Source organism: Oculina patagonica, chromosome 7 (genome assembly GCF_052425735.1).
Source record: "Oculina patagonica isolate OP01 chromosome 7, crgOcupat, whole genome shotgun sequence".
Classification (NCBI taxonomy): Eukaryota; Metazoa; Cnidaria; class Anthozoa; order Scleractinia; family Oculinidae; genus Oculina; species Oculina patagonica.
The window spans coordinates 24,062,663-24,087,005 of record NC_135764.1 but is presented as its reverse complement, the minus strand read 5'-3'; the positions used below and the strand labels follow the sequence as shown (position 1 = coordinate 24,087,005).

Sequence of the window (24,343 nt, the reverse complement as noted above, 5' to 3'; positions counted from 1 at the left end):
TGCCTCTGATCGGAATTCTAACGTTGTTCGTCAGAAGAACGAAAGGAAGAAACCAGCCGTTTAATGGGGACAAAAACCTTACGGTTAACACCGCCCTGAGTAAACAGCTATTTCAATTAACGTTGTCTGATCAAAGCTAAAGACAAGACTGAAATGTAGTATGGGTAGAAGACAGCTACTGCTCGTGGTGAATACTAATGAGATATAACGACATGACAAACGCGAATTTGCACGTTTTCTTTCTCCTTAAACATGTGGAAACAAGGTCCTTTTAAAATCCAGAGCCATCTGACAGTTTTGAATGCAACAGAAAAAAGGCAAGGCCAAGAATTGAGATCATTGTAAAAACCAAGTTTTGGTATATTACAAGAAATTTGATATTATAAATGTCAACGAAGGAACTAGGGTTTCTGCTAGGGTTTCAATTGTTTATTTCTTCTTCTTCTTCTTCTTCCGTCTTCTTCTCTTTAGTTTGAGTTTTGTTGTCGAAAATATTTAAATACCTTCATATTATAATCATTTCATCGGGCATTGTGGCGTATTTTAGCCCGCTGCCGTGGACCAATCAGAAACAAGAAAATAACGAAGCCAGCCAATCAGAACTGAAAACCATTCAACTGTTCGCGCCGTTTTCTTGCAGGCTGGCAAAAGCTGGCACCTTGAGTCGAGACCGCGCTTCCATCTGCAATTGCAAACTGTTTTTAAGCTTTATAACGACAAAATTGTTGAAGGACTGAACGGGAAAACAAATTCTCGGTCTTCTCAGCTAGATGAAGAGGAATTACCGAAACTTAAAGAAGAATCCAGGCGGCGAAGTAAATGTAAGTTTGTCTTCGTCGAGCGAAACTCGCTCAGTCGAATTTCAGGCATATTCCAAACTGCCAGTTCAGTTAACAGCACAATTAATTTAAACACTTCTAAATGACGACTATTTCTTTGCTGCCGATAGAATTTTGTAATTTCCTTTTCAAGCAAAGATTGTTTTGAGTAATTTTGCGTTTTTCTGCCGAGTTTTGTAAACTCTTAACCTTGTTTACAATCAGAAATATTAAAACGCCGACTCTCAAGTCGCGGCAGTATTCAAGATATCGCTTACTGTTTTTGATTCCTTAACTAAATGCCCTCTGAAATGATTATAATAGTAATAGTGTTGATGTTCTTGGGCGTAAATATGTTTTCGGCGCTTCTCAGAGCTCATTTTAAAACGAGCCTGAGTCGGGCCAAAAACATATTTACGCCCGCGAACATCAACTCTTTTGTTATATTATTCACAGTTGTCTCAGTTTTCAGCAGTTTTGGATATTTCCTTGTTGTGATTATTTTAAGCAACGAAGAGTTATTTATTGTTATTCTCCTCAGTGCAGATTTTCTATCTAGATTAAAACCTCGCCAACAGGTCGCCTGATTATTTTGCCAAATGCTCCCTAGAACAATCAAAATTACGCAGAAATTTGAATGATTTTCTCAGTAGCTTACTTTATTGAGCCTCTCGCAATTTTAGCTATTAAAAACGTTGGTATTAATTGAGCAACAGAAAACCCCAGTTCACAACAAGCAGTCATTAATTATTCCATTTGCGCCCTCTCGATTCAAGCACCGAGTTGGCTATAATCATCTCGTATCTTACGAGCTCGGCTGAAATAATTGTTTAATAAAATTGTTCACTAACTTACTTCAGTATTTCTTCTTTTACTTTACTGTTACTTATCTGAATCGACTGGATGGTATAAACGTTTCAGTTTGATCTAAAGAAAGCGAGTGCGTGAAAGGCGGCGGAATCGGGTCGGTGGTGTGCTTCTGTTCACTGTGCGGGTTGAATGCAATAAATACGCGAACAAAACGAGCGAGATAGATTATTCTTTGGAAATGTTTTTTTTTTTTGCACAATCCCCTATAAAATCATTATTACAACATTCGATTTATGTTAAGTATTGGACTCTGGCCAATGGTTGTATAATACGTAGTAGCAAGTGTCAATCATTGTCAGTGCGTGACATGGGCTTGCCTTTTAAGCCCACGATATATTTTTATTCGAATCAGTCTTTCTTAGCTAGCAGAGCCGTCTTTGTATTTTTGTTATACCCACCCACCCACCCGCGAGCCGCATCAAGGGGTAGGCCTTCGGTTTCACTCCCCCCTTGCTGCGGCTTGGCTTTTTCCGGCAAACAATAAAGTCACTTATCTGTTTATAGTTTCCGTTGTCCTTTGTATTAGTGTAGATCAGTCACGAAGAATTATGTTCAAGGAAAGGTCTGAAAAAGTTGCGAAGTCAAGTAAAGGCAGTGTTTGCTTGTCTACACCGGCACGGCTCACACGAAAACTAATTGTGTTCAAGGAAACTAAACTCAGAACCAATGCATATCTGGGATAATGAACGAAAGAACTGTCAACATATACACAGATGGTGAAAAGGAGATCCTGGGAAGAGATTGGTCTTCTAGGAAAATTTCGCTGTCGGTGGTTTTTAATTATAACGCGAAACAAAGCTTTGCCCCTCCTTTCCCCGAGATTTCTTGTACTGATTTGGAAGCTAATCTATGATTAAATCAACAAGCCTTGTTCAGATGTAAGGTAACAAATTTCAGTCACTTTTGTGGTATGTTTACATGAACTTTCCAAAAAAATGGCTTTCGGCTTTGGAAGGGCAAATTCTCCCTATATTTAATGCTTTTAGCCACCTTTTGAGAAAAATTGTTGTCGAGAGGACTGAATCGTCAATTTGCCAAATACGGTCAGCTTTTTGTCATGGGCTGACGTACCAAATAAGAATAGAAACAGTAGGAAAGCTAGTAATTTAACAGCAGATAGTTTGAATATTATAATTTGGCACAAAAGATTGCAGCTTAGAAACCACCGGCAACCAAGATTTAAAAACTATAATCTTGTTCAAGCTCAGTCAAGATCAAGAAAAGGTGAGGGAAAGTCGATATATATTTTGAGGTTATAAAAACGATATGTTTTTTTGCAATAGTGAAAGTATTAGTCCATACCTAAGTTTACTGTCCGGACGAAAGAAACTGTCAATAGATACACAGATGGTAAGTGGCAAAATCTGCCACTTTTTACATGTATAGAAAAAAAAATTGTTGAGGAAAATGGTTCACAAACAAGCGATGAGTAGCAGATCTCATTAATGTAATTTAAACGATATCACTTTCTTACTTTTTTAATTTTTTTAAAAAATGAATGCAAAGCCATTGTTTTGAAAGCCCTTACCATCTATATGCATGAATAAGTAAGTTGTCGATTTAGGATTTTTACCGTACTCTGAGTCTTTATGCCTACGCTTTGAAAAGTGAAAAATATCTCGAAACGCTTATAAAAGACTGCTTTCACGTCCCACTGAACAGTTTAACATGTATGCCTTACGAAATTGATTTCACACAATAACCAGATGAAGTTGCAAAGCTTGGTGCCGTCGTTAATTAATTACAGTCCTTGCGAGCAGATTTCGTTTGCCTGCAGTGTAAGGCCGAGTGAGACTTATAGTGGAAAATATTGAAGGTGCCTTCTTTATAACAGTCGCTGAATGACTGCCGATCTCTCTTTTCCCTTTACAGAAATTGCCTGGTATTATAAAGCTCATTTTTTCATTGTCTTTGTACACAGGAATGATGGTACCCAAGTACAAGTGGACTGTGTGATTATGGAGGGAATTTTATTTTGAGCCATGAAACTTATTGCCATGCTGATCGTGTCTATGTGGAATGTGGATCGCGGCCTTTGTACTGGTACACAATGCACAACACATTTTTTTTATTTACTATTCATAACGTCAAATACGCTTGAAACTAAGAGCCCTGGGGCCCGTTTCTCGCAGGTCCCGAAAAGGTTTTCGCACCTAAAAAGCCATTGCAAAACCCCAAACCTTAGGATTACAGAAATGTTTCACTCCATGATGTTTTAATATTAACAGAGGTTCGCCCCATACAAAGATGAGGGAATGAGAGGAATGGGAACGAACAAGCTTAAAAAACGTCAGGCTGTTTTTTTTTTTTTTTAATCCTTCCGCCATCGCCGTTGATTTCTACTCAATCCATTCAGTTCATCCGTATTGGCTGCGATATTTTGAATCTCTTCACTCCAATGATCGACTTAATCCCATTCAAGAGAAAATCTGTAACGAACTTCAAGAAGAAGAAGTCCGGAAAAAACAATTTCGGCCATTAGATCACTTGATTACCGAAATTGAAATACGAAAAGCTGCCAAAAAGTTAAAGAACAACAAATCTTCTTATTCAGATAAAATTAAAAATGAAATGATTAAAGCAAGTATCAACGACCTTATGCCCGTATATTACAAACTTTTCAATGGAGTTCTAAATTCAGGTTCCATGCCTCAAACATGGTGTGGTGGTCTCATAACGCCAATTTATAAATCGGGTGGAAGAAGTGATCCGTCAAATTACCGTGGTATCTGCGTTTCGAGTTGTCTGGGTAAATTGTTTTGTTCTATTTTAAATCAAAGGCTTCTCGAGTATTTCAACACCAATCATATATTACACAAGTCACAGATCGGCTTCATGCCTAACAATCGAACAGCAGACCATGTTTTCACACTCCGAACTTTGATAGACAAGTACGTCCATAATCATAATGGCAAAATTTATGCCTGCTTTGTCGATTTTAGAAAAGCTTTCGACTCAGTCTGGCATAATGGGCTTTTAAGTAAGTTAATGCAAATTAATTTAGGGGGATCCTTCTACAATTTAATTAAAAGCCTTTATTCTAAGTCTTCTTGTTCGATAAAAATTGATCAGTATCAGACACGACCCTTTCAATATATGAGAGGTGTACGACAAGGTTGCGTTTTAAGTCCACTACTTTTCAACCTTTATATTAACGATTTACCGTTCTCATTTGAAAATATTCTGTCTGATCCTTTTTGTCCTACCAAACGGTACAAAATTAAACGCTCTACTATATGCCGACGATTTAATTATTTTATCACGTTCCAAAACAGGTTTGCAAAACTGTCTTAACACATTAGACACATACTGCAACACGTGGATGTTGAGCGTAAATCCCAAAAAAACCAAGATAATGGTTTTTCAAAAACGTGCGAAAAAATGTACTGCACATGTATTTTACATAGGAAATCAAACAATTGATGTTGTACAAGATTACACTTATTTAGGAACCAAAATATCTTCTACAGGAAATTTTAAAATCTCACTTGATCACCTAAAAGAGAAAGGACTTCATGCACTTTTTAGTTTGAGACGACACACAAATTTTAGTAGATTGAAACCTTCTCTTGCCTGTAAAATCTTTGATGCAATGATATCTCCAATTCTGCTCTATAATAGTGAAATTTGGGGTGGTTATGTAAAATCTGATTTTAAGGCCTGGGATGGTTCACAAATTGAAAGAACACATCTACAGTTTTGTAAACGCTATCTTGAAGTCAGTAATAAGGCTTCTAATGTTGCATGTAGAGCTGAGCTTGGTCGATTTCCTCTCCTTATCACCATTAATCAAAGAATCCTCAACTATTTGATATATCTCCAAGAAAAGCAACCGGATTCTTTTGTTAGACAGTCTTTTTTAATTTCATTAGAACTTCACACCGCTGGTAAAAATAGTTTTTACTCTAATCTTATGAAGATATCCGAATATTTTAATTTTGGTAATTTTAATCCTGATTTAGTAGACACCGCAAAAGTGACAATGTTTCTGCAGTTAATGAAACAGAAATATATTTCGTATTGGCAGCATACTCTACAGCATTCTCAAAAACTAGAATTTTATAGATCTTTTAAGAACGAATATGCTACCTCCAATTATCTAGAGTTAACTAGGAGAGTTTCTGGTAGGAGAACATTAGCTAAATTACGAATTAGCAATCTTAAGTTAATGATCGAACTAGGCAGATATAACAATACGCCCAGACATAATAGGCTCTGCCCGGTCTGTGATTGTAATAAAACCGAAGATGAAATTCATTTTCTCTTTTATTGTTCCAAATATGCAACAATAAGAGATAACTTTTACAAGACAATACAGCCTACCATCTTAAATGTCAGCCAACTACCAGTGCCTGACTTGATTTTAGAATTAATGAATTCTCCCGATCGTTTTGTGACCATGCAATTGATTAAATTTATATCATCTTGTTTTGATTTACGTAACAAAATACTATCAATGTAATTAATTTTATATGAATCATTTTTGTTTTTTACTATATATTATTATTTTATTATTTTTATTATTATTATTACTAAATAAGTTTACGCTTTTGCAATATTGTAACAAATTTACAGTGATGCAAATAAAGCTTGTTGTTGTTGTTGTTGTTGTTATTGCGACCTCCAAAAGGTCTGATTTTTGTCGCCAGACAAATTCATTTATATACCTTTATATAAGTGGGATTAATTTCAGGCTTTGGAATTTTATAGCATTGTATTTAGCTCAACTGCATCGGAGTGGCAGCGGCCGTGAAAGGTTTGCGTCAGGTTTGGCAAAATGTCTTCAGAGAATTTTGCTCAACATTTGAATACATCACTGGTCGCTTCCATGATCAAACCCGGAGAAAAGTCAGCCGTTTGTTTATTGCTTCAACGAATTAAAAGGCGCAACACTTTTTACCAGGAAAGACATTAGAGCGTGTACGTGACTGTTGCGCGTTCTGTTTCTACTCAGTAACAGTGAAGAACTTTGACGGAATTTTGACAGATATAATTGGAAGTTAAATAACCTCAGGGCATAGCGCCTTTAAGGAGGGAGACTCCTAACCGCCAGTAAGAATTAAGAATTATTTATACTAGAAGGAAAGAAAGAGTTCGCGTGTTTCTGAAAGGAGCAGTGAAATTGTGTACAGTGACTGAGACAAGTAAATGAAGTGGAAGTGGAAGTAGAATTTTCCATGACTTTGCTGTCCTTGAGTTTCCACCTTCCCACTTATTTCATAGTTACAAATTTATTAATTCTAGCTTTGTTAACTCTTAGATTGTGATTGTTTTTGTCAGAAGCCATTAGATAAATGGCTCCATTGCTTTAACCTAACATCACCTGGAGACGTTCCAAGATGCGTGCCAGCAGACACCGAAAGATTGTAAGAATTTCTCCTGAGAGAAATTTATATTTTATTTTTTTCAATAACCCCCATAAAACCTAACAAAATTGACATAGCCCCTGCTCTACATAAATTATGAACCCTCCCTAAAGTATGAAACTTTCTTATCCACAGGGTCCTTGTAAAGGAACCATTGTTGATTTTGAAAATATAGCTTTCGAATGACTGCAGTCTCCCAAAAAGTTTTTTAGAGATTAACGATGAATATTAAAGATGGATACATGAATTGCTATAGAAGTTTTGAAGTTTCTCTTTTTTAATTGATTTATTTGTTTTGCCGTAAGATGCTCCAGTAATGACATTGTTTCTTTTTACAGGGACTTGTCTGCAAACGCTATTACATTTCTGCCTGACAGCGTGTTTGTCAATCTGAGATATTTGAAAGAACTGTAAGTAAAAATAAGGAAAAAAATGAAAATCAGGTAATAAGTAAACAAAATAAAAGCTTGTAGTAAATAATAAAGATGGTAAATTTTAAGCTCGGTAAATAAATAGTGAAGATGAAGTATTCAACATGACACGAGCATGGGACAAAGAAAAAATCTGAGTCCCCGACGGGAATCGAACCCATGGTTCGGTATCCGGTAGGCCATGGGTTCGATTCCCGTCGGGGACTCAGATTTTTTCTTTGTCCCATGCTCGTGTCATGTTGAATACTTCATCTTCAAAATAAAAGCTATAAACGCCGGTTCAACGAAGCTCGGTTTAAGAAAATTTGAGAGATTCGACGAGCACAGTTTTTACGGATGATTTCAGTCGAACAGCTTTCTTTGTCCAGCTCCGTACCAACGAAGATTTCTAAGTTCACGCAAGCTGGCGACTTATAGTGAGGCCCGTGAAAAGCTTTCGGCGATAACTCGGGTTTGAAACACCTTCCACGCCCAAAAATACAGACCGTTTCTTTCGATTTTGGGGAAGGACTGACCCCGGAAACAATTTGTTGGGGGCCATCTCAATTCATTGTGAAATTAAAGCTCGTATCCAGTCATTTAAGAAATGTTTATTTCAAGGAGCGATGAGCGGGCGGGCTGTTAAATTTACCTAACGCCTATCACTTTTCGCGCCAACAATATGCAAATTAAATTCAACCTCTTGCAGCCGGAACAAGTCGACTCGCAACTTGCGTCGCTCGCTTCTCGCGACTTCGTCACTCGCTATCGCGACTTCGTCGCTCATTTATTCCGACTTCGTCGCTCAAAAGCGTCGACTTGTGGCAAGTCTGAAAACGACACAACTTTGCGATAAAGAGACTTTGCTCCACAAAACGTTCGATAGAACTACCCACTGACCTTTTAAACCTTTCATCAAGACACAAACCTTTCTCACCATGTTGAAGTACCGGCAACTGAAATGTTACCAGATCGAATGAAAACAGAAAAGACAATTTCACTTTCATTGTTACAAAATGAATTACCTTTAGCATAAGCTCAAAAACAAACCGTATCGTTTTATAAACTTAACCCATTTTTGGATCGAAACTGACCAAAGACGAAACAGGCCTTTTTCATGAGGAGTTCGCTCGCCCATTAAAAGCCAACTTTTAATAAAAGGCATTATGCTGTAGTAGCCTAAGGCACGGTTCAAACGCCGATCATTTGATGAGTCCAACCTAATTCCTTGAATTAAGTACATGAAAAGATCGGCGTCTGGATCAAATAAGAACGGCTATTTCAATTTGAAACGGCTTTGATTCAGACGCCGTACTTTTCATGTGCCGATCCTAATTCATAAAATATTATAATGTATTTTGCCAGCAGTTTACCTCAATTATTGGAACTGTATTAGGAACGTACGGCCCCGGAACGGCCAAAAAGTACGGCGTCTGAATCAAGAGGCGTACTTTTGTCAATTTGGGTCGGTCCAAATTCGAATTGAGTTCGGCTCATGAAAAGTACGGCGTCTGAACCGGGCCTAACATTTTTCGTTTATAACTGAAAACCTTTAAGACAAATGGCTGCATTTACTTGTTGTTTGTGTTTCTAAGTTGAAAGCGAGTCTCTTACGGTGATAGTAACTGCTGTTACTTTCTTCCTTTACAAACTAAAACAATAATATGGCGTCCAGCAATGAAATATTTTCAGTAATTTTTCCCTTGTTTCTTAATTCACTATAATATTTTCTTCTCGCTACTGTGAAAGTCGGAGGGGGTGAGGGGGGGAGGGGAGAATTTGGCTTGCACTGCCGTCCATGTTATATTCTGCCATTTGGATTTTTAAAATGAAAACAAGCGATAACTGTAGCGAACAACGTTTTGCTGTCTTCATGACAGCTTTTTCAAGTTCAGTGTCAAGAATGTCAAGTGTGATGGCTATTGTTTCTCAATTTCGTGTTGAGCTCGTAAGATCAATAAACACTTTCAATCCCCTAGTTAGGTATGAAAAAGGTGATAAACTTCAGCCTTTCCCCACAAGGACGGTTAGGCAAAAACGTTTGGCAACCGGAAATGAATTTGGTAAGGAGCCATAATCGGGAACGGAGACCGAAAGCGCGTGTCATTTCAGTATTGGGGGGTGTCCCCATGATATGGAACAATTGTGCTATTTTTAGCACAAATTGCGCCATCGCGTGTGGTACGCGCGCGTACTTCTGCGAGGATTTTTGCGAGGACGTCGCGCGGAGAAAAACAAACAAAATGACGTCCAAAATTACCTCTTCAAGTGAAGCAGATATTGGATTTTTTTCATCTGTTTCTACTCCTCGGTTACATCAAGCCTTCCTGGAGCACTTCCTTGAAAGTGATCATGAAAGTGAGGGTGATTCTAGTGGTTCGGATGTCTGCAGTAGCATTGTTTCCCGACAAATTCAGTCGTGAACAGCGTGAAAACGCGTCGGAGATGTCGTATACGAGGAGGCGCAAGACAATTTACTTGCTCGTTTTAGGGCGCAGCGACAAGGAGACGCAAAGCATAAAGATTGACAGAGACAAACAGAGACCATATTTTTGCCGAAATACGACTGTATACATCATGCTGTTCTTTCTTCGATACTTTTATATGTTGTACAGTCTGAGCCTCGCAAGTTTATAGCTAGGACTTTGATACTGAGTAATGGAGTAGTTAAGGAATATCTTTACATGTTTCTTAAATGTTTTACCCCATTCAAGTTCCTTATCTGACTGATGTTGCTCCGAAATATTTCTTTAAGTCTCCTGTATTTTAATTTTCAGTGCAGCAATAACTTTTCATCTGGTAATATATGTACTTACTTTGTTAGATAACATGGAATATTTAAACACAATTTCTTAAAAGCTGCAGTATATTTTGGCCATGTTTTCGAAAGCAGGGAGCATTCAACTATTGCTATTAATGTTATTTTTTTTACTCAGGGATGAAAAATTTTAAAGGTTAAATTGCAATCAGTGAGCCAAAAAGATAAACTGAAGTCACAGGAGAAAATAAAAATAAAAATTCCTCTCTCTCAGGGAAAACTGTGTATTGAAAATTCAAAATTGCACATTACAGTATCAAATTTCTTGGACTACAGAAATTGAGTGCAGTCTGGTTATGCAACTATTACAACTATTATGGTTGTTAAACTGGAATTCAACTTCCCATACCATTTAATTAGCCTTGTGTTTTATCTTGGGTATTTAAAATGGCCTCTTAAATTGTTAAATGTCCTGCTTGTAGGGATAGGACTGATAACAATAACAAAACTAGAAGTAAAACAAAGAAACAAAAAAAGCAATATTAGGGTCAGGTCAAACTAACCTGCGCTTTGAAGCACTAAAAGATGAGCATCTGTTATATTATTGACATTGTTACTAAATATACATATAAAAATGCATCATTATATTAGCATCATGAAATACAAGACTAACTGTATTTCATATGTTAAATGAAATGAAGGCAAAGTGCTTATATTCCGTTCAAAAGAGGAATATACTGATACATCCAAAGTGAAGCTCAGATTCGTCACACTTAACTGAGTCAGTTCCTAATGCCACTCAAACAGTGTTCATATAGCTATTCTACCTGAAAGATTATACAGGCTAAAAAGTTTGAAGTTTTATAACCTTTTCACCTTTCACTTTAACTTTTGTTATAAACATCAAAAACTGGATGAATTCTTCCTTCATTATTAGGAGCAGCTACAGAATTTTTCCTAGTTGGAAGGGAGGAAACTGAAGGAAATTGTAAACCAAAAATAAAGAAATCAGTATTGCCATACAATAAGGGAGAAGTGACAAAAAACTTACAAATCACTCCTAAGATCTAATTTGTGACAGAACTGGACATAGTTCAAAAGATTCATCAAAAGTAAAGATTTAGTACATATCACAGAGCTTCGATAAAGGTTACCAATGAAAAAGATGTCAGAAGAACCATATAACAAACAATATTGTTTGGTGATGCAAGACATGTAAGACACCTATCGAAAATCATAGATTTATTTTTGGCATAAATCATGGATGTGCTATCCATGACATCTTTTTTAGTATACTATTTTTTCATTTTATGTAAGGAGAATTAAACTTAGACCTGCTGCAGTTTGGTGTTCAAGAGTTTAAGTGACACATATTAAATATTTCCTTTACTAGAAATAGCATGTGTCTTTCTCTTCAAATTAAGTTTAGGAAAGGGTGCTTGCATTCACCTTTTTTACTCATCCAATTAAAATTATGATTTTTTTTTTCTGCAGAACACTTTTTGCATAAATGGCAACCTATAGCATAACTTTGAATGTCCCATCAATGAAAACATAACCACAGAAGATATTTCAATATGCTCCTATCAATGAGTACAGTAAAGTGTAAGATCAGAGTAATGAAATTAATTTAAAGTATTAAATAGGTTTATTTTTGGAATCATAAAATACCAAAATTATTCAGTTCTAAAATAAAAAGTTTTGTGACTTCTTATCTCCGATTAAATGCAAAACAACTCTTTAATCGTAGATGAAACTATGATCTTTTGACAAAAATGTTGAGGTATATACTTCTCTAAATATGATCACATGCTCAAATAAAATAAATGCCTGACTTTCAAAAAAACCGAAACCCTGGCCGATAGCAGAGATAAGCACAAAGAAACTGTTTTGAGGCCATTTCTTGCAAATCAAATGCCTGTGATACTTCGACACGTTAACAACCAGGGCATACAGTATTAATATAAAAAAAGCTTTATTAAAACTGAGACTTATAACAGGGATTTATAATTAAGCTCAAGTACATCAATAAGTAAGCTTATTTACAGTCATACCAGGATTGTATTTCGCTCGTTCGTCTCGATCCGCGCTGCAAGCTCTTCCGGCAAATACGAAATTATTGCCACAGAATAAGACACAGCCAAGTTGCCTCTGTTGTCAGTGTATAATTACGATTTTCATTTTTGGCGATGCTTGGAGTGTCGATCAGACCGCGATGGCTTCGAGTAATCCAAATAATGTTTACATCGCGAATTTCATCTCAGAAAACTTCTCCAGCAGTTGCAACGGTAGTTAATCTTGTGCTTTACATCAAGGAGATGAATTAAGTTCGACATGGCAGTTTCACAACTTGGTATACGATATTGTCCATACAAAATTTGAGGTTTTCACTGAACTTGACTGCTATGCCTTCTTTTTTGTTCTCAACTTTTCGTGCAGACTCGAATGGTTTCGCGACTCACGTGACACTGAACACGCAACTCTGGTTCCATCCGAGCGGATCCACGCGAGAATCCGCGCAATTTTGCGTGTATTCGCGCGGTTTTATGACGTCGAAGATGGCGCAATTTGTGCTAAAAATAGCACAAATGTTCCATATCATGGGGACAACCTCAATCGCGCAATTACGGTCTCTGTCCCTGATTATGGCTCTTGATTTGGTTTAGTGTGGAAGTGTTTGCGGTTAAACGGCGGAAAAAATATGAAAATTTCGGATAACTTTGTGGTCGTTATTTTTGAAGGCTTTCGCTACGGAGTTTGTTGACTGAATGATCTCCTTTGGAAATCCCCCAGGTGGGCCACCTTTACCTTCCGTATAAGGAGATGGCCACCTTTGGAACCTGCGAGCTTTACACGATCGAAGGGGAAAATTTTCCAACCCATGGTATTATACACATAGCACCAAATGCAAATTAGCCTAGCTGTAGGCATACCTACACCCAAAGGAAATGGTTTTTGTTTCGGGGAGTGGACACGGGCACTGCAATTGTAAATTAGTTTAGCATCCAGGACTTCTCAATTCAATAAATGCTTGGTTACCCATGTGTTGTGAACTAATTCAAACAACGAAAGAAGACGAAGACCTTAGTGGTTAGGTATTGGCTTTATATTTAGATGAACTCTACTTATCCTATAGCTCGCTCATGGTTATATTTCGTAATTTCACAGATTACCGTACCCAAATTCGCAAGTAGCCAATCAGAAGCGCGATCTACTGTCCTGATATCCTACGATATCAAGTCACTGACCTGATATGCCCCCATATCACGGTCACTTTGAAGTAAAGTAGTGTTACTGTGTGATGAATTGAAAAGACGTTTTACCAATAGAACAGAACTTCGTAATTTAAATTTAGCGGTGTTAAGCGGTCGTAAAAAGAGAAAACCTTTCCCGCAAAAACTAAACTTGATCGCGCTCGCCAATTGCGCGATGTTTGCCGACGAGTACTGAGACATTCAGAGTGAAAAAATTGGAGTCGGAATTTCCAAGTTTTTCGCTAAATTTTAATTTTGAAAATGTAGAGAATGAAACTCTAAACAAACGAGTGGAAAAGGCAGGAGAGGAACTTGGTAAAAGTGTCGAAGACCAAGTCATCACAATTTACAGTACGTACCTTGCAAGCATGGCTTCAACAGAGCGATAAATATAACCGGATTTTTTGCTGAATTTGGATACGGTAAATACCTAATCGTACCTTTTTGGCACGCTTCGGCTGCATATCAGGCTCGTTTGGTCTCGCCATGGGTATTTTGGCTCGACTGCGTCTCGCCAAAATACGAACCATGGCTCGGCCAAACTCGCCTGATATGCAGCTGAAGCGTACCAAAAAGGTACGATTAGGTATAAATATTGTCATCAAATGTTATTAGATTGCTATCTGATAGAGTGTTTGCCAATCTGACAAATTTAAGATTTCTGAAGTGAAAAAGGGCACCGAACTGGAAGTTTTTAATGTGTTTATAAACACAGGTCTTAATAAAACGCGTGTATATATATTCGGTTTATAAGAAACAAAATATAATATCATACATAAATCAATCCAATGTATTATCATTGCACTTTTTTTGCAAAATGCATTTGAAAAGGAAAATGTCACAGTTCACAATTCTACCGGACAGAGTATTTGCAATCTTTAACATCTTAGTTCGCTGTAAAAAAATAGGATCACGCTAGAAACCTTACATTGGCAATTAACTAATGGGAAACTGAATATTTTGTAGCTAAGATCCAAAACGTTAGTTATTATCATTTTACTCATTAAATTATGTATTTTGACAGAGATTTGTCATTAAATGGTATTACATTTCTACCCGTGAGAGTGTTTGCCAATTTGACAAATTTGGAAAATCTGTAAGTGAATCTAGGGGCTCTACATAGGAAACCTAGTGGGTATATGTTCATGAAAATCGCAAAAATTTAAAAAATAATACCGAACTTATTTACTAACGTTAAAGGCAATGAAGAAGACCACCTTTCGCGGTGTTACGCTAAATAAAAACTATATCTCGAAGAGACCATGGAAAGCGTTGTATGGCTTCAACCAGTTATGAGAAACAACACTCTATCTGAAGGGTAGTTAGTTATTGCCATTTTACTTATTTTGTATTTTCACAGACATTTGTCATCAAACGCGATTACATTTCTTCCTGAGAAAGTGTTTGCCAATCTCATAAAATTGAATTTACTGTAAGTGAAACGACGAACCGAAGTTATGTAAAGTGAAGCATGTTATTACACAAAAAAGCACACTTCTTATGGCTTATTTTTTTTACTTATTTTGTATTTTCACAGACATTTGTCATCAAACGCGATTACATTTCTTCCTGAGAAAGTGTTTGCCAATCTCATAAAATTGAATTTACTGTAAGTGAAACGACGAACCGAAGTTATGTAAAGTGAAGGATGTTATTACACAAAAAAGCACACTTCTTATGGCTTTACAGTGGCACATTACCCTTGTGATATTAACCAAGAGCCATTGGGCAAGTGAGGTACTAGCTCTGAAAAGGTTTGTCACATTGATGATCACCCTAATGTTGCCACTCGAAAACGTTTTGAGCCCATGACCACAAGAACTTTGTTAACATGTTGCCAAGTGTAATTTAGTTCTTACTGACAAGTTGCCCTGTATAAAGTTGTGTCTTCGATCAAAACAGCAGTAAGTTGTTGCATCCTATAACAACTAAGATAAAATGAAAATGACAAATGCAAATGACTAAAGTTTTTAGTGCGATAAACTTCATAAGAAAGAAATGAAAAGAGTTCGTTGGAAGCGGCGGAAAATTAAATTCAAGGCTGCAATTGCAAGTGACTAAAATATTAGCGAAGTGAAATCTATAAGTAAATCAAAGATCTCTGCGAGATATCGACTTTTTTTGCATGAAGTTAGTATGAGTAGAAGGTTTATCCTGGGCATTGTTGTTCGAACATATCATGGAAGAATTCAAACGTCTTTCAGTTCAAGCATTTTTTTTTTATTTTCGCGGAGGAAATGCTGTATTTGTCAGTCGCAAAGGCCGGGTGCTTTGCGACTCATATACTTTGGCTTGGTTAAAAATGGTAAACTTTGACGTTTACCTTTAATCGAAAGAGTTGTTTCCTTTCGAGTTAGAAAGATTTCTACCCGGCTTAATGCAGGGTTCTCGATAAAGGTTACGCACGACAAAGTTACCTTTTGTCTCGTCACGCAATCTTAACCCCACATTGAGAAGTAAATTTTCGTTTGGATAGTACCAAAAGCCGCTTCTCCTCGCGTTATTCTTTACCTTACGGCTACACATGCCATTTCTAACGACTACATTTCCAGTAAAACAGTTGCTGTTTATTTTTCTAATGGCGATGCATTAACTTCTGAACAGAAGCAAAACCGTTTAGCGTTTACTGCTTCCACCGGAAGTAATTTCACAACAGGCTACAAAAACACTTGTAAATATCACTTAACACATTTAATGATGTTGCAATTCTAAATTGTGCAACTCAGCAGAAATAATCAATTGTCACGAAATGAGTTCCCTTTGGTTAACTATTAGCAACGTTTTAGTGTGTGAAAGAGTTGTACCAGTACAAATTTGCGTTGTTAATCGTTTTAGGTAAAATTAATATTAGCGCCTAAAGACTTGTACCAGTACAAATTGCGTTCTTAATCGTTTTAAACGTCGCTGCCTTCGAGCGCTGAACCCCTTACATTTTTAATTGGTTATGTGACGTAAGATTTGGGCTACTCACGTTTTTGATTGTTATATAACGTTTGTAAATTTGACAAGTCACGTTTTTTCTTCAAGAACAGAAGTGCTGAAGCACAACTATAGAGTGACACTTTACAACTCAAAGCAGAATGTATTCCCTTGAGAAATTAAAACAGTCCCTTGAGAGTTAACAAGAATGTGGTTCCTTCCGGTTGGCTTCCGGTTCCAGATTACCCCACATAACTGCTATTCTCCTTATTTTTGCTTGTAAACAAGCAAAAAAATTCGAACAAAGGCAGGAATTTATTCGAGAAAGGCGGATCTCGGCAAAAAAAAAAACGACTAGATGATCTGATCTTAAAAAAGTTGGTAAAAACGTATAAAACTGAATTTTCGGTAACTCTCTGTTACCTTCATCAGAGTTAAAATTGGGAACATTGGGAACATCCCTAGAGACCGACGGTGTATAAAATACTTATTATGCAAAAACTGAACCAATTTTAACTCTGATAAAGGTAACAGAGAGTTACCGAAAATTCAGTTTTATACGTTTTTACCAACTTTTTTTTAAGATCAGATACAAACGAAATTTTATTATGTCAAACACTGATCGCCCTAATAACATCTAACAAACGTTTGCAAGTTCCAAGACAGGATACAAAAAAAAAAGCGTTACGGGAGATTTTCTTATTAAACTCATTCCGAACTTATTCAGTTACTAACGTCATAGACCATGAAGAAGTTCGCCTTTCGCGGTGTTTCACTAACAAAAAACTATATCTCGAAGGGACAACGGACAGCATTGCCTGGGTTTAAACCGGTTATGAGAAGCAACACTCGACATGAAGGGTAGTAAGTTATTGCTATTTTATTAAATATGTATTTTCACAGATACTTGTCATCAAACGCTATTACATTTCTGCCTGACAGAGTGTTTGGTAATCTCATAAACTTGAATTCACTGTAAGTAAAACGAAGAACCGTGTCATGAAAAGTGAAGAATGTAACTATACAAAAGAGCACACTTCTTATGGCTTCACAGGTGCAATAAGCTTAAAGAGAATGCTGGCAGTAAAGCTTGTAATTTAACTAACGAGCCATTAGGCGAGTGAGGTACAAGCTTCGAAAAGGTTTGACGTTACAGTTTAATTTAAAAAGTATTATTTTGTTATTATGATTTTACTTGTTATATTTTGTAATTTCACAGAATATTGTCTTCAAATGTTATTAGATTTCTATCCGATAGAGTGTTTGCCAATCTGACCTATTTACGACTTCTGTAAGTGAAAAAAAGGGCACTGAACTTGAAAATTTAAATGTGTTTATAAACACAGGTCTATAAAAAACAAACTATAATATGATACATAATTCAATCCAATGTAGTATCATTGTGCTTTTTGCAAAGGAAATGTCATCAAACGTTATAACATTTCTACCGGACACAGTATTTGCCAATCTTAAACATTTTCAGTTTTTTAACCTTACCCAAAGATAAAAACGGGCCGTGTGCAACTGTGGCGAAACTTACATTCGCGAAACACAACGTATTTTGGCAGCGCGAAAAGCAGAGCACGAGAAAAGACGTATAACTCGGAGCCAGCCCGCCATGGAACATCGCGTTCAAGGAAAAAAAACTTTTCGACGCAAATTAATGGAAGGCCTGTTGATTGCTTGCAAGAAACCAACTTTGAACAAACAGATATTACATAACAACACAAAACCAAGTACAATGTAAACGTTCATTTATCACTGATAATGACCTAAAGTCGAAAACGTTTTGATTTTAAGAAATTTGATGACTTTTTTATCCTTTTGCTCGGAGCTCCCACGCGAGCATCCACAGGCAGGCAAATGGCAATCCATCAAACCGAGAAATTTTGGTTGTCGCTCCGTACATACGTACGTACGTACGCACGGATTAGGTCTGGGAACCAGCTTTGCGCCGGTCGCAATCTGCGTCTTTTGGCGAGAAATAGTATTACCAAAAGGGGCTTTGAAATTCAGTTGTAGCAAAAAAGTTTTAAAACGACTTCTACTCAGCTATATAGTAGGAAATTTTAAACGCGAGGAAAAAAATCATTCTTAGCTCTTGTTGACAATGTCGACAAACGAGAGTGTTGTTAATTCAACTTCGAGAAGACAGGGCTTAAGCGAACTACGACAGGAAAGAGAGCGTGAACGAGCTAAAGAAAACATCATGAAAACAGTTTTAAAATTAAAGGGGTTTGAAAAGAAAAACAAGCTCAAGAAACAAAATGTGGCTGACAATTACGTGTAGGAAGTAATCGACCGCCAAAAAAGTGGACATTGAGAGCCATAATCGATCGATGACTTTCGTATCTTTCTGTAAAGCCATCGTCGTACATGAAGGAGCATTCGAAAGCTAAATCGGGTTGATATATTAAACAAACCATTTTATTGCTACGGGGTAAAAAAAGAAAAAATATGAACCCCTCTGGGATTTGACAGGCTGTGTGATACAAGGCGAATATATCCTATATTAATGTAATAGATATTGTGGGGTCTACTAAACTGCTGCGAAACTATAACAGGATCGCGAAACTATTTCTATTGCTAGAAAACAGATAATTTACTGTACTCTTAAGAAGGACTTTAAATAAAAACCGCGCTTGCACTGGCAGAAAATTGAAAAATCAAATTCCTCCATTTTTTTGCTCATTAATAGCTTTTAGGTAGATAAGAAACCTGATGTATTTTGTTCCCCCCAGAAGTCTTTTAATTTCGAGAAAAAAATAAAGTCAGTTTTCGTGATCGGAGCCTCAAAATGACACAATATTCAACCCAAAATTCGCTATCGTTAACTCTCGTCGCGTTCACAAACAAAGCCACATTGAAAACTTTGGAAGCTTTCTATCAACAGAGAAACTCTTTTGCATTCGCTAAAATATAATTTTAAGGCTTAAGCAAAACTCTTCGAACTGAAATAATTAAAAAGGCGGGGAATACTTTTCACGATACTAGAAAGTCGAATTAAACGGCAGTTTTCAACGGAATTATTTAATATGAGGTATAACTCCAAATTTTCTCAATTGTCGTTTAAACACAATGTAAATGTTTATCTAAGACATACCTGAGAATTAGCCATGTTCAAAACGAGCAGGGGACTGGGTACGAATATTCAATATCGATTGGATTGAAAAACTGGGCCTGTCATCTGAAAGAGCATCCAAAAATTAGTAACTCAACCAAATTTGAGAGTTATTGGTTGAAACGCAAAGGCATGGAACCCTTTAAAAATCGTTAAAATAAGAGAGCTTAGTATGGCTGGATGGACAGGCTGGACAGCTGTCCCTCCAATGCTGTCCCTCCTCCAGTTTTTCAATCCAATCGATATTGAATATTCGTACCCAGTCCCCCGCTCGTTTCGAACATGGCTAATTGGCTTGGGTTGTTGAAGGCAGCATATTTACCAATGCATCGTAGTCCCACAAAATGTTGTGATATCGATCAAAATAGCCTAACTTACAGCTAAACATTTCTTGGCTCCAAAATACAACAAAGCAACTGTTAAGCGCGAAATTCCTTTTACATCTTCATCCTTAGCAATTTTCCTTTATCGTGGTTCTTTTCTCTTGACGAAAGTGTGTACAGAACTCCAGAACGATCAATTTGATTCCTCAAACTGCGTTGGCGGTGCTGGAGAATTGTTTTGCGTTATTATAACTCCGTGACATTCTCGACCCCAGAGCTCTTACTGCGCAGAATCACTTACGTCACAATATCGTGTTTCGTGTCACGTGTATTATGTCACGTAAGTCACAAATCTAATCTTGTGGCAAAATGGCGAAGAGGTTTTGCGATCAAAAGGGACCTTAATTGACCCAGGTTGGCTTTTTTTTATCTCACTCTTTCGTTGAAAAGGGAATTTTGCAATGGATCATTCGGCAAGAAGAAGGAAAGACGAGCATTTGGGGTTAAAACATTCATTATCGTGGTGTTTGGCAAATAAAAGTATTTACGCAGTTTACGGTCATGCTGTGAAAATTTGCCGAAGTTTGATGCCCTCTAAGTGAGAATCTTTCCAATAACCCAGACCAATTCTCAGGTATGTTTAATAAGAATATCTGTATGCATGTTTGAGCGAGAATTGAAAAAAATTAATGTTATACCACATGCTAAATACTGCCGTTGAAAATTACTATTTCATTCAAATTTTTTGTTTTCGTAAAAAGCATTCCCCTTCAGTTGGAAGACTTGCGCTAAAGCCCTGAAATTATATTCTAGCGAAAGAAAAAGAGTTTTTTATGTTGTTGTGACCAAATTTCTCTGCGCGGTTTTGTAAGCGAACGCCAGGAGTGTTCATAAAAGCTAATTTCGGGTTAAAAGTTAGGAAATTTGTGACTTCGACCACCGAAATCGATTTTCTTTGTTTTCTTAAAATTTAAAGACCTCTAGGGGAAACAAACTACATAAGGTTTCTTATCTACCTTAAAGCTAATAATAGGCAAAAAACGAAGAAAAATCGATTTTCCAATTTCTGCCAGGAAATCAAATTCTTGCTCGGCCGTTCGTAAAAGTCACTCTTAAGTAATTTTTCGTGCCATGAGTAATGATATTTGCCCTGCTTTAAGATTGATTATTTTTGTCGTACCGCAGACATTCAGTTTAACCGTGAGCAATTTAAATTTGTCTTGCAACATTAGTACTAGAATGAAAACAATGTAAGCTCCAGTGAAAATTAAATAAATGGGGAGCTCCGCTTTTAGGCTTGCCTAAATCTATATATTAGCCTTTTAAAATTATGAAACATTTAAGTTCGCTGTAAATAAATAGGAGCAAGTTAGAAACATTCAACTAATGATAAATTAAAAATTTTGTCGATACAAGACGTTAGTTATTATCATTTTACTTATTAAATTATGTATTTGTGCAGAGATTTGTCATCAAATGCTATTACATTTCTACCTGAGAGAGTGTTTGCCAATTTGACAAATTTGGAATATCTGTAAGTTAATCTAGGGGGCTCTTCATAGGAAACCTAGTGGGATAATATTCATGAAAATCGCGAAATTTAAAAAAAAAAAAATAATATCGCACTTTTTGTGGCTTAACCGGTGCAAAAGAGCCACGGAGGACGATAGGTGAACGCAAGAAAAGCTTGTAAGATAATTCATGAGCCATGGGGCTAGTAATCCACACGCGACCGAAAAAGTCAACGGATGCAAGTGACTAAAGTCTTTAGAGCAATAAAATTCATAAGAAAAAAAAAAAGAAAAAAATTATTCATTGGAAAATTAAATGCAAGGCTTCAAGTGACTGAAATCAAGTATCAGCGCAGTGAAATTCATTAGAAAAGAAGGGAATGAGTTAATTCGTTAAAGGCGGATCTCCGCGAAAAAAAAAAAAAGAAACGACTGCATGAAACGTTTGCAAGTTCCAAGGAGGGATACAACGATGAAAGTTTGCGAATAGAAAAGCGTTACGGAAGATTTTGTTATGAAACTCATTCCAAACTTATTTACTAACGTTAAAGACCATGAAGAAGATCGCCTTTCGCGGTGTTCTATAAAATAAAACTATATCTCAAAGAGACAATGGAAAGCGTTGCATGCATGGACCTAAACCAGTTATGAGAAACAACACTTTCTCTGAAGGGTAGTAAGTTATTACCATTTTACTAAATATGTATTTTCACAGACATTTGTCATCAAACGCCATTACATTTCTGCCTGACAGAGTGTTTGTCAATCTAACAAAGTTGAATTTTCTGTAAGTGAAGCGAAGAACCGTTTTACGAAAAGTGACGCATATAACTACACAAAAGAGCATACTTCTTATGGCTTCACAGGGGCAATAAATCCAAGGAGAATGCTGGCAGAAAAGCTTTTGATATAAAACACGAGCCATTAGTGAGGTACAAACTTTGAAAGGTTTGTCACATTGATGATCGTCCTTACGTTGCCACTCAAAAAAGTTTTAAGCACGTGACCACTAGAACTTTGTTAACATGATACCAAGCGTAATCTAGTTATAACTAACAAGGTTGTCGTGTATAAAGTAGTGTCTTCGATCAAAATAGCAGTAAGTTTCTGCATCCTATTTCAACTAAGATAATGAAAATTATGGATGCAAGTGACTAAAACTTTAGCACAATGAAATTCATAAGAAAGAAAAAGGAAAGAGTTCACTGCAAACAGTGGAAAATTAAATTCAACGCTGCAATTGACTGAAATATTAGCACAATATGAAATTAAAAATATAGCAAAGGAGGAGTTTATTCGTGAAAGGCGGATCTCGGCGAAAATAAACGACTGCATGAAACGTTGGCAAGTTCTAAGAAGGGATACAAAAATAAGAGTTTGCGAATTAAAAGCGCGAAGAAAGATTTTGCTATGAAACTCAATCCCAACTTACTTGCTAACGTTAAACTGAAGGTCGTGAAGAAGATTGGCTTTCGCGGTGTTTCGTTAAAGAAAAACAACATCTAAAAAGGACAGTGGACATCCTTGCATGGGTTTAAACCAGTATGAGAAACAACACTCCATATAAAGCGTAGTAATTAAAGGGACTATGTCACTGATTTTACCAGATTTTTGAACAGCCAAAATTTATATTTATGTCGCATGAAACCTAACAATAATAGTCCATTTTTATTAAAAATTGCTTTATTAGAACACTGAAACTGTTAACTAGCATCATTGGCTGCGGATGGCACGGATGGAAACGGATTGCAATTTGAAAACGTTCAAGTAGGCAAACGTTTTCAAATTGTTTCCGTGTGTCTTCAAAAAATCGATATCTTTAGCCGTAGCTTGATTTCTATCCACAAATTAAGGTTATATCTTCTTTTAGATCTTCAAAGATATTGTTTTTTATGAGTTGGGTTGCCTTCCACTAATTTCAGAACAGTTTAGACCAATAGTCCCTTTAAGTTATTGTCGTTTTACTAAATATGTATTTTCACAGGTATTTGTCATCAAACGCTATTACATTTCTGCCTGACAGAGTGTTTGCCAATCTGAAAAATCTGTGGACCCTGTAAGTGAAACGAAAGAACCGTGTCTTGAAAAGTGAAGAATGTAACTGTACAAAAGAGCATACTCGTTCTGTCTTCACAGTGGGCAATAAACCCAAGGGGTATGCTGGCAGAAAAGCGTGTGATTTAAACCACGAGCCATTAGGCGAGTGAGGTACAAGCTTTGAAAAGATTTCTCCAATTGATGATCACCGAATGTTGCGACTCGAGAAAACGTTTTGAGCACATGACCAGTAGAACTTTGATAACATGTTACCAAGTGTAACCGTTGTAAGCCGTTGGTTTTCTCCAAAACCGAGGAAGGCCGAAGATTATCGGCCGAAACGTCTTTTTAAGAGTTTAAAAAAACCTTTTTTTAAACGTTTAATATTAGTCAGCGACAGACAAATAATTGTGTTGTAAGTGTAATCTAGTTCTTACTAACAAGTTGCCCAGTATAAAGTAGTGTATTTGATAAAAATAGCAGTAAGTTTTTTCATACTATTACAACTGAGATAAAAGGAAAATTACAGATGCAAGCTAGTGACTGAAATTTTCAGCGCTACAAAATTCATAATATAAAGGAAAGATTTCATAGCAAACTGTGGAAAATTAAATTCAAGGCTGAAAGTGACTGAAATATTAACACAATGGAATTTAAAACTCATTCCGAACTAATTTTTTAACGTTAAAGGCCGTGAAGAAGATCGCCTTTCGCGGTGTTTCGCTAAAGTAAAATTATATCTCGAAGAGACAATGTACAGTCTTGCATGGGTTTAAACCAGTTATGAGAAACAACCTCTAACTGAAGCGTAGTTGCTGTGTTACTAAATATGTATTTTCACAGATATTTGTCATCAAACGCTATTACATTTCTGCCTGACAGAGTGTTTGCCAATCTCACAAAGTTGAATTCACTGTAAGTAAAACGAAGAACCGTGTCATGAAAAGTGAAACATG

At 36.6% G+C, this 24,343-nt stretch overlaps 1 protein-coding gene across 2 annotated transcripts in view; it reads left to right on the top strand.

The window, feature by feature from the left end:
* Positions 1 to 2,868: 2,868 nt before the first annotated feature.
* Positions 2,869 to 24,343, top strand: part of LOC144660534 (leucine-rich repeat-containing protein 3B-like) — a 29,647-nt gene continuing 8,172 nt past the window's right edge. Inside the window, exons 1-4 of one of the 2 annotated variants that reach the window (XM_078521197.1) lie at positions 2,869 to 2,912; positions 3,610 to 3,731; positions 6,949 to 7,054; positions 7,393 to 7,464. In XM_078521197.1, the coding sequence (XP_078377323.1) occupies positions 3,671 to 3,731; positions 6,949 to 7,054; positions 7,393 to 7,464 (239 nt within the window). In that variant the 5' untranslated portion in view covers positions 2,869 to 2,912; positions 3,610 to 3,670. Of the gene's footprint in view, positions 2,913 to 3,609; positions 3,732 to 6,948; positions 7,055 to 7,392; positions 7,465 to 22,828; positions 23,407 to 24,230; positions 24,303 to 24,343 lie in introns of those variants that run through there. The other variant, XM_078521196.1, reaches the window with a different exon arrangement.